Source organism: Lathyrus oleraceus, chromosome 5 (genome assembly GCF_024323335.1).
Source record: "Lathyrus oleraceus cultivar Zhongwan6 chromosome 5, CAAS_Psat_ZW6_1.0, whole genome shotgun sequence".
Classification (NCBI taxonomy): Eukaryota; Viridiplantae; Streptophyta; class Magnoliopsida; order Fabales; family Fabaceae; genus Lathyrus; species Lathyrus oleraceus.
This window is the reverse complement of record NC_066583.1, coordinates 247,788,649-247,803,001: the sequence shown is the minus strand read 5'-3', so window position 1 is coordinate 247,803,001 and position 14,353 is coordinate 247,788,649. Positions and strand designations below refer to the sequence as shown.

Here is a 14,353-nt window from a genome sequence, read left to right as displayed (position 1 = left end):
GGTCCTGAGTGGTGAGAAGCAAATTGGTTGCATTTGGGCATCCATTGATACATGCCTTTAGGAACTAGAAATCTCCTAAATCTACACTTAGCAATGGAATGACCCTTCTTGCAACAATAAAGACAAGAGAACTTTTCATTTTGATTACTTTTGCTATCTTCATCCTTTATAATATATTTGTACTTTTGATATGGATTAACCATACTTGTTCGAAAATTAGATTTATCAATAGCAAAAGTAATCTTGGGCTCAAGAGCCTTGTTAAGTTTGGCTTTTAGGTTCCTTACTTCACTTTGCCAAATGTAACAAGTATCACACCCAAAGTTCATCATTCTACTTTTAAGGTCCTCATAACTAGTTTTTGTGCTTTCCACTATAGAAGCCTTAAGTGCCTCAAGTTTCCTTTCGGATTCTTGAATTTTTTGTTCTAAGTGAGAGAAAATTTTCTTATTTGAGGCAAGCCTTTTAAAGGCTTCTTTTGCTTCACAGTGGAGAGTTTCAAAAACAGTTTGCAGTTCATGATGAGACATACTAGAGGAATTTTCATACTTAGCATGTCGTACCTGTTTCTTCTTATTCTTTTGATGAGCAGAGAGACATAGATTTGCATTTTCATCTTCATCACTTGAGCTTTCATCATCGGAGGAGTCGCTATCGCTTTCCCAAGCAATGTATGCCCTCCTTGGCTTTGATGGTTTCTTATGTGATTTGTATGAATCTCTTTCTTTTGCCTTTTTATTCATCGGACAGTCCGGTTTGTAGTGACCCGGCTTTCCACACTTGTAGCATGACCCTCTAGTTGTTTTTCCTTTGGAGTCATCATTTTTGGAGAACCTAGATTGCTTCCGGAAGTTAACTAAGTTCTTCTCGGAATGTTGGATGCCGTTCTTTCTTACGTAACGGTTGTAGCGTTTGACGAACAGCCCCATATCTTCACTCTTGTCCTCTTCTTCTTCGTCACTCGTAGAATAATCACTTTGCTCTTTTGCTTGAGACTTTGAGGAGGAAGTCTTTAGAGCAATTGATTTCTTTTCGCTCACCTTGGCTTTGTCTTTCTTATCTTTCCTTTCATGTTGTTCCAAGCTTAATAGAACTTGTTCGTGCTCTTGTAGTTTGCCGAACAATGTTGTTAAGTCCAAGATGGTAAGATCGTTTGCCTCTTTGATGGCGGTCACTTTTGGCTGCCATTCCCTGTTAAGACATCTTAAGATTTTATTAGTAGCAACATCATTGGAAATAGGTTTACCTAGTGAATGTAATCGATTGATTAGATGAGTGAATCTCTTTTGCATGTCGGCAATGGTTTCCCCTTGCTCCATGAAAAAGAGATCAAACTCTTGCGTTAGTGTATTGATTCTAGCCAATTTAACATCGTTCGTCCCCTCATGGGCAATCTGAAGTGAATCCCACATGGCCTTAGCAGTAGGACAATGGGATACACGATAGTATTCGTCTACCCCTAATGAGGAGATTAAGATGTTTTTGGCTTTCCAATCATAGTTGTATTTCTTTTCATCATCATCGGTCCATTGTGCTTCAGGCTTAGGCACTATTTCATTATTCTCATTGGTCATGGTTATTTCAATTGGACCATTGAGAATAACATTCCATATTTTTCTATCTATGGAATTTATGTGCACCCGCATACAGTCTTTCCAATAACTATAATTTTCACCATTGAAAACGGGAGCTCTATTGTAAGCCCCTTTAGGTTCGTTAGCCATTTTCTATCAACGTTGTATTTTTGAAGCACGGAGTGAACCGGAGCTCCTGATACCACTTGTTAGACTATGGCAAGGATCTAGAAGGGGGGGTTGAATAGATTCCAATTAAAAACTTTAGTCGGCGCTACCAATTTAAAAGAAAAAATTGGTTTTAAAATTGTTTTTAGATGCGGAAGCGGCCGAGGAAAATTAGTCTAAAACGAACCGTTATTGGAAAACCGGATATGCGTTAAGCTAATGGATATTGGATTAAAAGAGATACAATTCACTACACACAAAGCACAATCAATTATATAGTTCACTTATTTGCAAGCCTAGTTCCAATGAGTCAAAATACCAAATTGAAATACAATGCAAACTTAAGGCAACTTTAGCTTAGGCAATTTTGCAAACACTTGGTGTGCACAAACACTCCGAGTGATTTTTGAGTTGAGTAAGTGTTTCGATTTATCCTAGTACAATATGTTATTGTACTTAGTATTCCAACAACAGTTTGCAACACTTTCTCAACTTAAATCAATGTTTGTCAGAAAATTGCTTAAACTAAAATCACTTAAATTTTAAGCTGAAAATTAACTTGTGCAGAAAATTTAAAGAAGACAGAGATTTGATGAGGCAGTTCCCCCGCCGTCCTCGCTTCGGGGTACGTCTGCCCTCAATTCTAAAAATAGAATTGAGCTGATCAATAGATATAACCTGTGATGTTTAATCGTTTTTACAAGGAGTGCAGAGTATGTAAACAACAGAATTTCGCAATATGTTGAATGATACTTCTTCTCCTTTCCCCTTGATTCAAGATGAATCAAGACCTTTGATTGTTGATGTTTGACCTCCGTTTCCTGCCTCTCGTTGATGAACCTTCCGTTCTTCAATCCCTTGGCCCGGCTGATCACGAACAAGAACAATCAAACCCGGATTCTTCACTGCTCAATCACCGACTCCGCTACTAAACTGATGAAGACTCTCTCTTATCAGTTACCTTCGCTCAGCTGAATGATAAGGAAGCAATCCGTCCAAAAACCCCCAAACGCAAACCAGTATTGGAGGATAAAACCCTAATGGTTTTATTCAAGAAAGAACCTGTCAAGACTTCAACTCGAACCCGATTCTTCAATCGCTACCTCGAACCTTATCACCTTCAAACTGTCACAAATCGCATCAAAAGTTATTGTGTGCAGTTGATGAATTTTGGACTGTTGAAGATGAAGATGATGAATCTTTGACAACTATTTCACTCTTTCTTGTTTCCTTGAACACTTGTACTCAAAAATTCAAATGTTGGTTAATAGAAGTGTTTTTACTTCTATTTATAGTAGCAGACAAAACCAAACAGACAGAACAGAAATTTAAACTTTGAAATAACTCAGAAAACTGAGTTTGCGCGCGAGCGGTCGACCATAGGGTCAGCGCACGCTGACCCGTGGGGTACGCGCTGACTGCATGCGTCGACGCAAGGGATTTTTGCGCCGACCCGTGAGTTAAGCGTCGACCCTATGCGTCGACGCAAAGGGTTCTTGCGCTGACTTCCTCCAGTTTGCCTAGAGCCTTTGCGCCGACCCGTGAGCTTTGAGCTGACCCCTATGGTCGACTCAAAGCCTTTAAATCTGCAAAAAAGCTGTGGTTAGTGATTTTCACATATTTGGTCATGATCACGCTTTGTTTATATGTCTTTAAAGATTATAGTAGCTTTAGGATAACGTGAAAAAGGATATGGTGGGTAATGTGATGCATTTGTTCGTAGACTTGCATGGTGGTCTTTTGTCATCATCGAAACTTGACATCATATGTTGTATGAGACTTTGTCTTTACAAAATGAACTCCCATGGCCATAATGCACGTGCTCAGCCCCATGCTAGGATCTTTATCCACTCAAGAACAACCAAGGGTCAGGATTTGAAGATTATTTTGCTTGCATCTTAAGCCAAGAATGAATGGTGAAGATTTGCTTCATTTTGAACATGTGTGAAACAATGAACATACACGCCTCTTTCATGCATGGCAAGGGCTCATTTTTACTCCAATATGGTCCATGAAGAATGTTGAAGTGAAGCCTTGCCTTGGTTCTTTGTGAATTTTGATTTGTAGCATGATACCATCCTTAGAACAAATGTGAAATAATGTGACTTTTGACCATGATTCCTTGAGGCTTAGCTTGCACAATTGAGTCAAATGATGTCATTTTGAGATGCCTTGAACATGAGAAGCACTTTGCAAAAAGAATGAACCAATTTGAAGCATTATATCAAAAGTTATGCCATTTTGAATTTCCATACATATTTTATGATCAAATGACCATAACTCCTCAACCATCCATCACATGGACATGAATTAGGACTTTTTGAAAAGGGGGGACAAAGGTCTACAACTTCAATGTTCACCAAATATCCATTTGAAATTTCTTTGATATTGAAAAGTCAAGTTGAAAGTGGACCAAAAACTTGCCAAATTTGGAAACTTTGAATTATAGGTCATTTTCCATTTTTAGTAACTTTTGCCATGACCTTTGAATCTTCAAGATGGATGTTTAGAATGATGAATAGATCCCATTTGAACATGATTGAGGTGTCTCAACTCATTTCCCCACCTCATAGCCCTCAGTTGACTACACAATTGACTTTTGGTCCTCAGATGACCTTGAAATGTCTTGATCAACTTGAGCCTCTACCACTTGGTGAAATTGCTTCAAAATGAATTCCTAGCTCATGTAAGCTCCTTATAATAATCATGTGATCCTCATTCCAAGAAAATACCTCATCTCTTTGAGAAACCCTAGTTGGAAGAACTACATTGATTAGAGTTGACCAGAGGTCACAACCCTAATCCAGAGGAACTTGAGGATGAACTATGAAACCCTTGATGATGATAGAACCATGATGATGGTGATATATCCTTGCAAATAAGATGATGCTAAAAACCTTGGAAGAATCAAGAAACCCTAATTGGAGCCCATACCCTCAGATGGTTGATGATCAATTCATAGAGACCCTCAGGCTTGAATCACCTAACTTCCCCATCTTTTGAAAAGACTTTGGAGGATGACCTTCTCATTTTCACATGAGATGCAAAATGCAATGCCTAAAGCCCTAAAACATGAAATGCAATGCCCCAAACTAGTCTCAAGAAGAGGATGGCAAATTTTGAGGTGTGACAGCTGCCCCTATTCAATCCACTGTGAACTTGTCGATATGAACAACCTCGACTTTCAAATGATCAGGGTGAAGAGTGGTTGAATACTAAGAAAAAACGAACAATTTACGCTCCACTGGAAATTTTCTTTTTTGTTATTATTTTTTTCTTTACTTGAACCCCAACACAAATATTTTTCTTTCGCGCAGATGATCCCTGATCACCGCATTTGAACCCCAACAACTTCATGTCACTTTTGCTGCCAAACAATGAACCCCCGTTCTCCATTTGAACCCCAGTCGCCTGTTGATAACTATCGATCGTCATTGTGAACCCCATTCTCCAGAAGACACCCTGTGTCTCCTTTTCTCCATTTGAACCCCGTTCTCCATTCTCTTGTGATAATTCCGTTGGCAACGTCGGAAATAACACCAACCACCACTCTGATGGCAACATACCAGAAGGTACACCTTCACAAAAGGAAGGTAACATGTGCATTTCTTCCCTTGAAGACACCTATAACGAATTCTCTTGGCCTCGCCAAAGTCTAAGGTGACACATGATCAGAAGACAATCCTGAGGACCTCATACCGGATACAATCTTCAACTCCAATCTCCATCTCCAGTTGAACCCCGTTCTCCAGAAAATGCCTAGCACTTCCTTTTTTCCTGGTAGACCCCAATCTCCGCGCTGATTGTGTAACGTTCTCCAATCTTCATTTCCATCTCCGCCCAACGAAATCTCTTCCTCCAATATCGCGCTACAGGGGAATACTGTTGATTCAAAATCACGATGCCAAACTCCTCAGAGTAACATCTTCACCAACCAGCCAAACCAGCTCTCAAACGGTAACCACGGCTCGAGACTAGCTTATGCTTGCAATGCCGATGCATGAGTTTTACAGCATAATGCTCCATAACCATGGAAATGCTACGCAATTAGTTATGAAATATGCTATGCTTCTCTAAATGATGAATGCATAAAAAGTATCCCCCTCAGGGGACGGCACGAGCAACTCTGTTGAGGAACCCGATAGCGCTCCAATCTCCAACCCTGCTTAGGATAACACTGATGTCGAGGAAAGAGTAACCCTCACTGGGGATGACCTCCACTGAACTCGATCTGCTTGGCGACTTTACTGGGAAAAAACTACCAACGCACACCCCTGCCGGGGGAATAACAACCTTCAGGCTTGGCTGCTGAGGAAACACCGACCTCGAACCCGCTGGGGAGATACGGAATATTTGACACGGAACACCCGTCGACTCGTCGAACACTGGTATTCACCATCTAACCATAGTGTCAATTTCCCACTTTTGAGAGCTCCCAAACTCATCTGGTCTTTTCCGATTCATCACCTTGTACTCTCGACTTCTCCCTTCTTCAAGAAAATCAACCTCCTTAGATTCGTGCCAACTCTCCAGTCTTCAGACTTTGAAGAGTCTTCTTGATTAACCCCCTAGGATCGTTGCAATTCTTTCGCCGTCTCTACCCCATTCTTCAATTCCTCGTCCCTGATCGGACCTCAAAGGAATCTTTTGTCAAAAGAAACGCTTCGCACCACAACCTGCAAGTGAGTGAAAATAACCAACAGCACCTGCAAAAGAGATCGTTAGATAAAACGTGCCCCAGGCGTGCCAAAATTTCAACACCCAGGTCACTCTACCTTCCGAATAAGATTTCAAGTTTCAATCCTCTAAACATGCATTGGAAGAGACCCCTACATCTCAAAATGCAAAGATTCTTATCAAAATAAACTGATGTTTTTGCAATCAAAGCGGTAATGAAAAAGAAAACAAAATTATTTAACTGAAGATGCATTTTATTGATTGAAAAAGATGACTCGTAATTGAGCAGTACACAGGAAGCAATCCCTGAAAAGAGGTAATTCGCACAAAAGGAAAATCTATCCTAATGGCAATGTGAACCCGTGATCTCATCAAGTTCCAACCTCGTTACAACCCATATGTCCTCAAGACTCTCCGCGCTTTCTGCCTTCCGAAACAAGACGTTTCCGACCGATCTCCGCTTTTAGATTATCCATGTGTCATATCCAGAGTACAAACGACCATGCTAGACGCAGTTGTTCGTTTCACTCCCTCTTTTGCCTGGACCGCCCTTTCGGGTTTTCAGTCCACCGGGATACCCTTTTTTTCCCAAGCCGCCCTTGTGGGGTGTTCGACTTGCCGGGTGTACAGTTTTTTTCCTTTTATCCCTAATTTTTGCCCGAACCTTTTCATTTTCATTTTTTTTTGTTCGCCGGGATGCCCATTTTTTCCTGGACTATTTTATTCTTTTCGTCCAGCGGGTCTCTTATACGAAGTATTTTTTAACTGCGTCCGCATTCACAGGGGATGGAAAATCCTCACCATCCATGGTCGTCAACAACAAGGCTCCGCCAGAGAAAACCTTCTTGTCCACGAATGGACCTTCATAATTGGGTGTCCACTTGCCCCGACGATCGTTCTGAGGAGGAGGCATCCTTTTCAACACCATATCTCCCACATGGTACACACGAGGTCGCACCTTTCGGTCAAAAGCACGCTTCATTCGCTGCTGGTACAACTGCCCATGACAAATGGCCGCAAGCCTCCTTTCCTCAATCAGGCTCAACTCTTCATACTGAGTACTTACCCATTCAGCCTCTTCCAATTTCACATCCATCAAGACTCTCAATGACGGAATCTGGACCTCAACCGGTAGCACAACTTCCATCCCATACACAAGCGAGAAATGAGTTGCCCCAGTAGATGTACGCACTAAGGTTCGATACCCATGCAATGCAAATGGCAACATCTCGTGCAAATCCTTATAGGTCACAACCATTTTTTGCACAATCTTCTTAATATTCTTATTAGCCGCCTCAACCGCCCTATTCATCTTTGGACGATAAGGAGAAGAATTATGATGCTCGATCTTGAACTCCCGGCACAGTTCTACCATCATCTTGTTGTTGATATTAGAACCATTATCAGTGATGATTCTTTCGGGAACCCCATATCTGCAAATGATGTCTCTTTTCAGGAACCTGGCCACGACCTGTTTTGTCACGTTTGCATAAGACGCCGCTTCCACCCACTTGGTGAAGTAATCAATAGCCACTAATACGAACTGGTGCCCATTCGAAGCCGTAGGCTCGATCTTTCCGATCATATCAATGCCCCACATAGCAAACGGCCACGGAGACGACATCAAACTCAACGGATTTGGAGGCACGTGCACCTTGTCAGCATAAATCTGGCATTTATGACATTTCCGCACGAAGTTGAAACACTGAGCCTCCATTGTCATCCAGTAATATCCAACCCTTAGCAACTTTTTCACCATGGCATTCCCGCTGGCATGGGTACCAAACGATCCCTCGTGCACCTCTTTCATCAATTGGCTTACCTCTTTGTCATCGACACATCTGAGCAAAACCCAATCAAAATTCCTCTTGTACAAAACCCCATCTTTATTCAGATAGAACGCCATGGCCAACCTCCTCAGAGTCTTTCGGTCCTTCTTAGACGCTCCCTCGGGATACTCCTTGGTCTCCAAATACCGTTTGATGTCATAATACCACGACTTTTCATCATCAGGCACTGTTTCGACAACAAACACATAAGCTGGTCTATCCAGCCGTCCCACCTCAACACTAGGAACTTGATTCCACCACTGCACTTTAATCAAAGCGGCCAGAGTAGCCAAAGCATCTGCTAAAGGATTTTCTTCCCTCGGCACATGGTGTAATTCCATCTTGGTGAAGAACGTCAACAATCTCCTCGTATAATCCCGGTATGGAATTAAGTGGGATTCATGCGTATACCATTTCCCGTTAACCTGGTTCACAACCAAAGCTGAATCTCCATAAATAACAAGGTTCTTGATTCGCAAATCAATCGCCTCTTCGACACCCAAGATACAAGCTTCATATTCAGCCACATTGTTGGTGCATTCAAATGTTAGTCGGGCAGCAAAAGGAATGTGGGATCCCTTCGACGTAACCAAAACAGCACCAATTCCGCTACCATTCACGTTAACGGCCCCATCAAACATCAGAATCCATTCGGACTCAGGGTCAGGCCCCTCCTCCGGGATAGGTTCCTCACAATCTTTCGATTTGAGAAACGTGATGTCCTCATCAGGGAACTCAAATTTCATCGGTTGATAATCCTCAATGAGTTGCTGGGCGAGGTAATCAGACAATACACTCCCCTTTATTGCTTTTTGAGAAGTGTACTGGATATCGTATTCAGTCAAAATCATTTGCCATCTTGCAACCCGTCCGGTCAATGCTGGCTTCTCAAATATATACTTGACCGGATCCATCTTGGAAATCAACAAAGTGGTATGAACCAGCATATACTGTCTCAGTCGGCGAGCAGCCCAAGCCAAAGCGCAACAAGTTTTCTCAAGCAGTGAATATCTTGTTTCACAGTCGGTAAACTTTTTGCTAAGGTAGTAAATTGCATGCCCTTTTCGACCAGACTCGTCATGCTGCCCCAGTATACACCCCATAGACCCCTCAAGGACTGTCAAGTACAGGATCAACGGTTGTCCCTCTACAGGAGGCATCAGAATCGGAGGCTCCTGCAAATATTCTTTTATTTTTTCAAATGCCGCTTGGCAATCATCATTCCACCTAACCGTTTGATCTTTTCTCAACAACTTGAATATGGGTTCACACGTGGCTGTTAGATGAGATATGAACCGCGAAATGTAGTTCAATCTATCTAAGAAACCACAAACCTCTTTTTCTGTTCTCGGTTCAGGCATTTCTTGTATCGCTTTTACTTTAGCAGGATCAACCTCGATTCCTCTCTCACTTACAATAAACCCCAACAACTTGCCGGACCGCACTCCAAAAGTACACTTATTCGGATTCAACCTCAATCTGAATTGTCTCAATCGGTCAAACAACTTGGCCAAGTCTACCAAATGGCCTTCTTCTGTTTGTGACTTTGCTATCATGTCATCAACATAGCATTCTATCTCATGATGAATCATATCATGAAACAAAGTCATCATAGCTCTTTGATACGTGGCACCGGCGTTCTTGAGACCGAATGGCATCACCTTATAACAAAAAGTTCCCCATGGTGTAATGAACGTTGTTTTTTCCATATCATCTGGCGACATTTTAATTTGATTATAGTCAGAAGAGCCATCCATGAAGGAAAACACCGAGAATGGAGTTGTATTATCTACCAACACATCGATGTGAGGTAATGGGAAATCATCTTTCGGCCTACCTCTATTCAAATCCCGGTAGTCCACACACATCCTCACCTTTCCACCCTTCTTTGGTACCAGCACAATGTTCGCGACCCAAGGCGGATAATTAGTGACAGTTAGGAAACCAACATCCAACTGCTTTTGTACCTCCTCTTTGATATTCATGGCCACCTCAGGTCGAGTTCTGCGCAACTTCTGCTTTACTAGAGGACAATCTTCTCTCAATGGCAACTTATGTACAACAATACTGGTATCCAACCCTAGCCTATCTTGATAAGCCCAGGCGAAGATATCAACATACTCTTTCAACAGTGCTACCATTCTGCTCTTGACATTCATCTTCAAAGCGTCCCTAATTTTTACTTCCTTTCTGACCTTCTCAGTGCCAAGATTAACAATCTCAACTCGCTCCTCGTGCGATTGAATCACCTTCTCCTCTTGTTTCAACAACCTGGCTAACTCTTCCGGCAGTTCACAATCTTCTTCTCCTTCTTCTTCGGCATGATAGATCGGGTTGTCGAAGTCATATAGAGGTGTAACAGGATTGTCATCAATGAGATCCATAGAATAATTGCATCTGCATGAATATTGATTCATGCATTGCTTCAGAGTCAGAACGAGACAACTTAAGAAGAAGGAAAATGAAAACAAACATTGCCATTTTATTATATTATTTTTTAAACTGCAAAAATAAATGAAAAACAGGGAACACCGCTTTTAATGCGAAAAACATCCGTTTATTAATGATGCAAATAATGCAAAATGAAACATATGAGGTGGCCCTTACAATGGACCATTACATTTCGGGCAAAACGTATGGCTTTCATGCAAACAGAATTGACAAACAGAAATATTACTCTTCACGCAGAGTGATAGTGATGATCTTTTTGGCTTTCCAGTTATGGATCTCCATTCCTGGTACGCACGGTTTTATCCACGAGTCTAGCTCGCAGTCACTGTCAGTCTCTTCACCCACAACACAAATACGGTCTGGATCTAGCCTTCCAGCACTGGTGAATATGAACGGTTGGCGACGACCTTTATTCTGTCCAGACGAGCCATGGCCTGACTGATAACCAATCCCGAACTTATCCTCCTTCACCGCAACATCTAACACTCTTCCCCAACCTGGGGCCTCTCCACTTTTCACCACCTCCACAGCCTGTTTATAAGAAGCAATGAACGACTTCTTCTCTCTCTCAGTGAAAACGGCATTCTCCACCTTGACGGTTTCAAACGCCTGGCTTGGTGTTTCGAATATTTCACCGTCCATTTCGACGTACTTAAATGAAGACAACTGGCTGACAAAAATATCTTCCTCACCGCAGACTGTCACGACTTTCCCGTCCAAGACATACTTTAACTTCTGATGTAGAGTCGATGTTACTGCCCCAGTAGCATGTATCCATGGACGACCCAACAAACAGTTGTACGCCGGCTGAATGTCCATGACATAAAACACAGATTTGAACATCTCAGGACCAATCTTTACGGGGAGCTCAACTTCCCCGAACACAGCCCTTTTAGAGCCATCAAACGCTGTAACCACCATATCAGTAGGCCTCAAAATCAATCCCTCGCAGTCTAATTTAGCCAAGGCCTTCTTAGGCAACACAATGAGTGACGAGCCTGTATCAACCAAAACATGCGAAAGCACATCTCCTTTACACTCCATCAAAATGTGTAGTGCCTTATTGTGATTGCGCCCATCCATAGTAAGATCGAGATCAGTGAAACCCAACCCATGGCTAGCATTACCACTTGATACCACTGTCTCTAATTGATTGACTGTAATCTCCTGCGGGACGTAGGCCTTCTTTAAGATCTTCAACAAAGCATCTCTACGACCTTCTGAACTTAACAACAAAGATAAGATCGAAATTTTGGACGGAGTCTGCTGCAAATGATCAACAAGCTTGTACTCAGACTTCTTAATAATTCTCAAAAACTCCTCGGCCTCAACATCAAACTCACTTTCTGGCCCAACAGGCGCCTGTGCCGCTCTAGGAGTATCCTCATTCACCACCTACTTTCCTTTTTCCCTGGCTAAAACCTCGGCCTTATCTCTCTGTTCTTTTTCGACATCACCACCTCTCAATGTGTTAGGTGCAAACAACCTCCCGCTGCGAGTGAAACCACTAAGCCCGACATTGTCTACCTTTGAAACGGTGGTATCAAATGCAACCCGATCTTCCTTCTTTTTCCCATTGCAATACACATCACCACCATAGTCCCATGGCACCGCACCATCACTTTTATACGGAATAGGTCCAGGTACCGTGATGGTAATTGGAACCACATCTGCCGACACTGACAAGTGGACAGGATCGAAGTAGATGGTTATCGTTGAAATATCCTCATTCTCCAAAGCAACTTTCTCGAATCGGAGACTTCCCTCATCCTTCATTTTCCGAACCGTCTCCCTCAACATTACACACCCATTTGCAGTTACAGTACAAGCAGCACAATAATTATCACAACCAGGAAAAACCCCATTCTTTAACAAATGACTCTTGACCACAGACATTGGGGTCCTCAACTGATCCACATCCGTCACCCCGATTTTACTTTTATCCTCCGAAATTACATTCACCGTCATCTGACCATGCGTCGGCATGGGATTATCATTAACATTTGGCGATGGTGCAAAATTGATGGCCTTGGAATCCATCAAGTCTTGGACAACATGTTTAAAGGCTTTACAACCCTCAATATTGTGCCCGGGAGCACCAGAATGGAACTCACACTTGACGTTCTCATCATAACTTGCAGGCCTCTGATCTGGTCTTAACGGAGCTAACGTCCTCAACTGTACCAACCCGAGATCCTTCAACTTCTTCAACAGAAGGGCATATGTCATGGGTGGCCTATCAAATTGGCGATCTTCCATCCTTCCCCTAACTTGGTACCCAGCCCTTTGTGTTCTCTGCTGAGGTGGCTGCTGTTGCTGTTGTGCGGGTTGATTACCAGCAGGAATTGTTACTGCAGCAGTATGCTGGCAGTAATGATCCCTACCGTGTCCTCTTTGGGAATACATAGCACTCGAGTCACCCTCTTTCTTACGCTGACCATTTCCGAAGGGCTTCTTCACTCCAGACGACGGAGCATTTCCTTGTATTTTTCCCATTTTCAACCAGCTTTCAATCCTCTCACCAGCCACAACTATATCCGTAAAACCAGTAACTGGACATCCCACCATCCTCTCAGCAAAAGTCCCCTGAAGAATACCCATGAACAAGTCTGACATCTCCCGATCCACTAATGGGGGTTGAACCCTGGCAGCCAACTCTCTCCACCTTTGTGCATACTCTTTGAACCCCTCGTTCGGCTTTTGAGACATACCCTGCAACTGGGTACGGCTTGGTGCCATGTCAGCGTTGAATTGGTATTGTTTGAAGAAAGCATCCCCCAAATCCTGCCAGTTCTTTATATCTGACGATCTCAGCTTGGTGTACCACTCGAGAGACCCGCCAGATAAGCTATCCTGGAAAAAGTACATCCAGAACTTCTGATCCATGGTGTAGGCAGATATCTTTCAAACAAAGGCCTGCAGATGAGTTTCCGGGCAAGAACTTCCATTGTACTTATCAAACGTGGGAACCTTGAACTTCTGTGGGATCACAATCCCCTCAACCAGCCCCATATTTGTCATGTTAATAGTCCCAGGAGTGGTATGGCTTTCCAGAGACCTAATCTTTTCTGCTAGTACCTGAATCTCTTTGTTCAGCGGTTGAACACCATACTGACCGAACTGCTCATTCAACATAGAGAACTGATCCTCTTCTTTATCCTCCACAGCCCCAAAGAAAGGAGAAAACTGAGTTTCCTTCAGAATGTTGCCAACATGACCTGGGCCACTGCCTGCAGCAAAACCAAGACCACCACCATTGTTGATGACTACACCACCATTAGTTTCCTTCTTTATGGGATCGCCACCACCCCTAGAACCACCAGGACCATGGTTGGAGTTACCCTCTTGACTATTGCCATTATTGGCAATCGAAACCAGCTCAAGCTTCTCCACCTTCTCGGTGATTGCTTTCTGCTCCAGGGCAAACCCTTGCATGGCGTTGATCAACTCACTCATTTTCTCTTTCAGCTCGAGAATGTCAATGTTGGATGGATCCATCAGTCTAGGCTTGTTGCGTCTGGTAAAGTATCTGTGCGGGCGAGTTACGTGCAGAGGGATGATTTTGCGTGCGCGAGCAATGATTCCTGTAACAACCAAACACGTTAGAAACCGACACCTGCAAAACAGAGGACAAGTTATTATGATTCATGAATG

At 42.8% G+C, this 14,353-nt stretch overlaps 1 protein-coding gene across 1 annotated transcript; it reads right to left on the bottom strand.

The window, feature by feature from the left end:
- Positions 1-6,392: 6,392 nt before the first annotated feature.
- Positions 6,393-14,134, bottom strand: LOC127080011 (uncharacterized). The gene is made up of 4 exons (XM_051020348.1): positions 13,913-14,134; positions 12,122-12,667; positions 11,026-11,965; positions 6,393-6,418 (listed from the first exon to the last, which is right to left on the bottom strand). The coding sequence occupies exons 1-4, from the start codon at positions 14,132-14,134 to the stop codon at positions 6,393-6,395; spliced, it is 1,734 nt and encodes a 577-aa protein (XP_050876305.1).
- Between the last annotated feature and the right edge of the window lie 219 nt (positions 14,135-14,353).

What these genes read in the sequence shown, in the direction of transcription:
- LOC127080011 (XM_051020348.1), bottom strand. Translation starts at nt 14,134, where the DNA reads ATGCAAGGGTTTGCCCTGGAGCAGAAAGCAATCACCGAGAAGGTGGAG. An exon ending in CAGGCAGTGGCCCAGGTCAT is followed by an intron (nt 12,668 to 13,912) that starts GTTGGCAACATT and finishes ACGCATGGTCAG; the next exon opens with ATGACGGTGAATGTAATTTC. An exon ending in TGTGGGTGAAGAGACTGACA is followed by an intron (nt 6,419 to 11,025) that starts GTGACTGCGAGC and finishes ACTCACTTGCAG; the next exon opens with GTTGTGGTGCGAAGCGTTTC.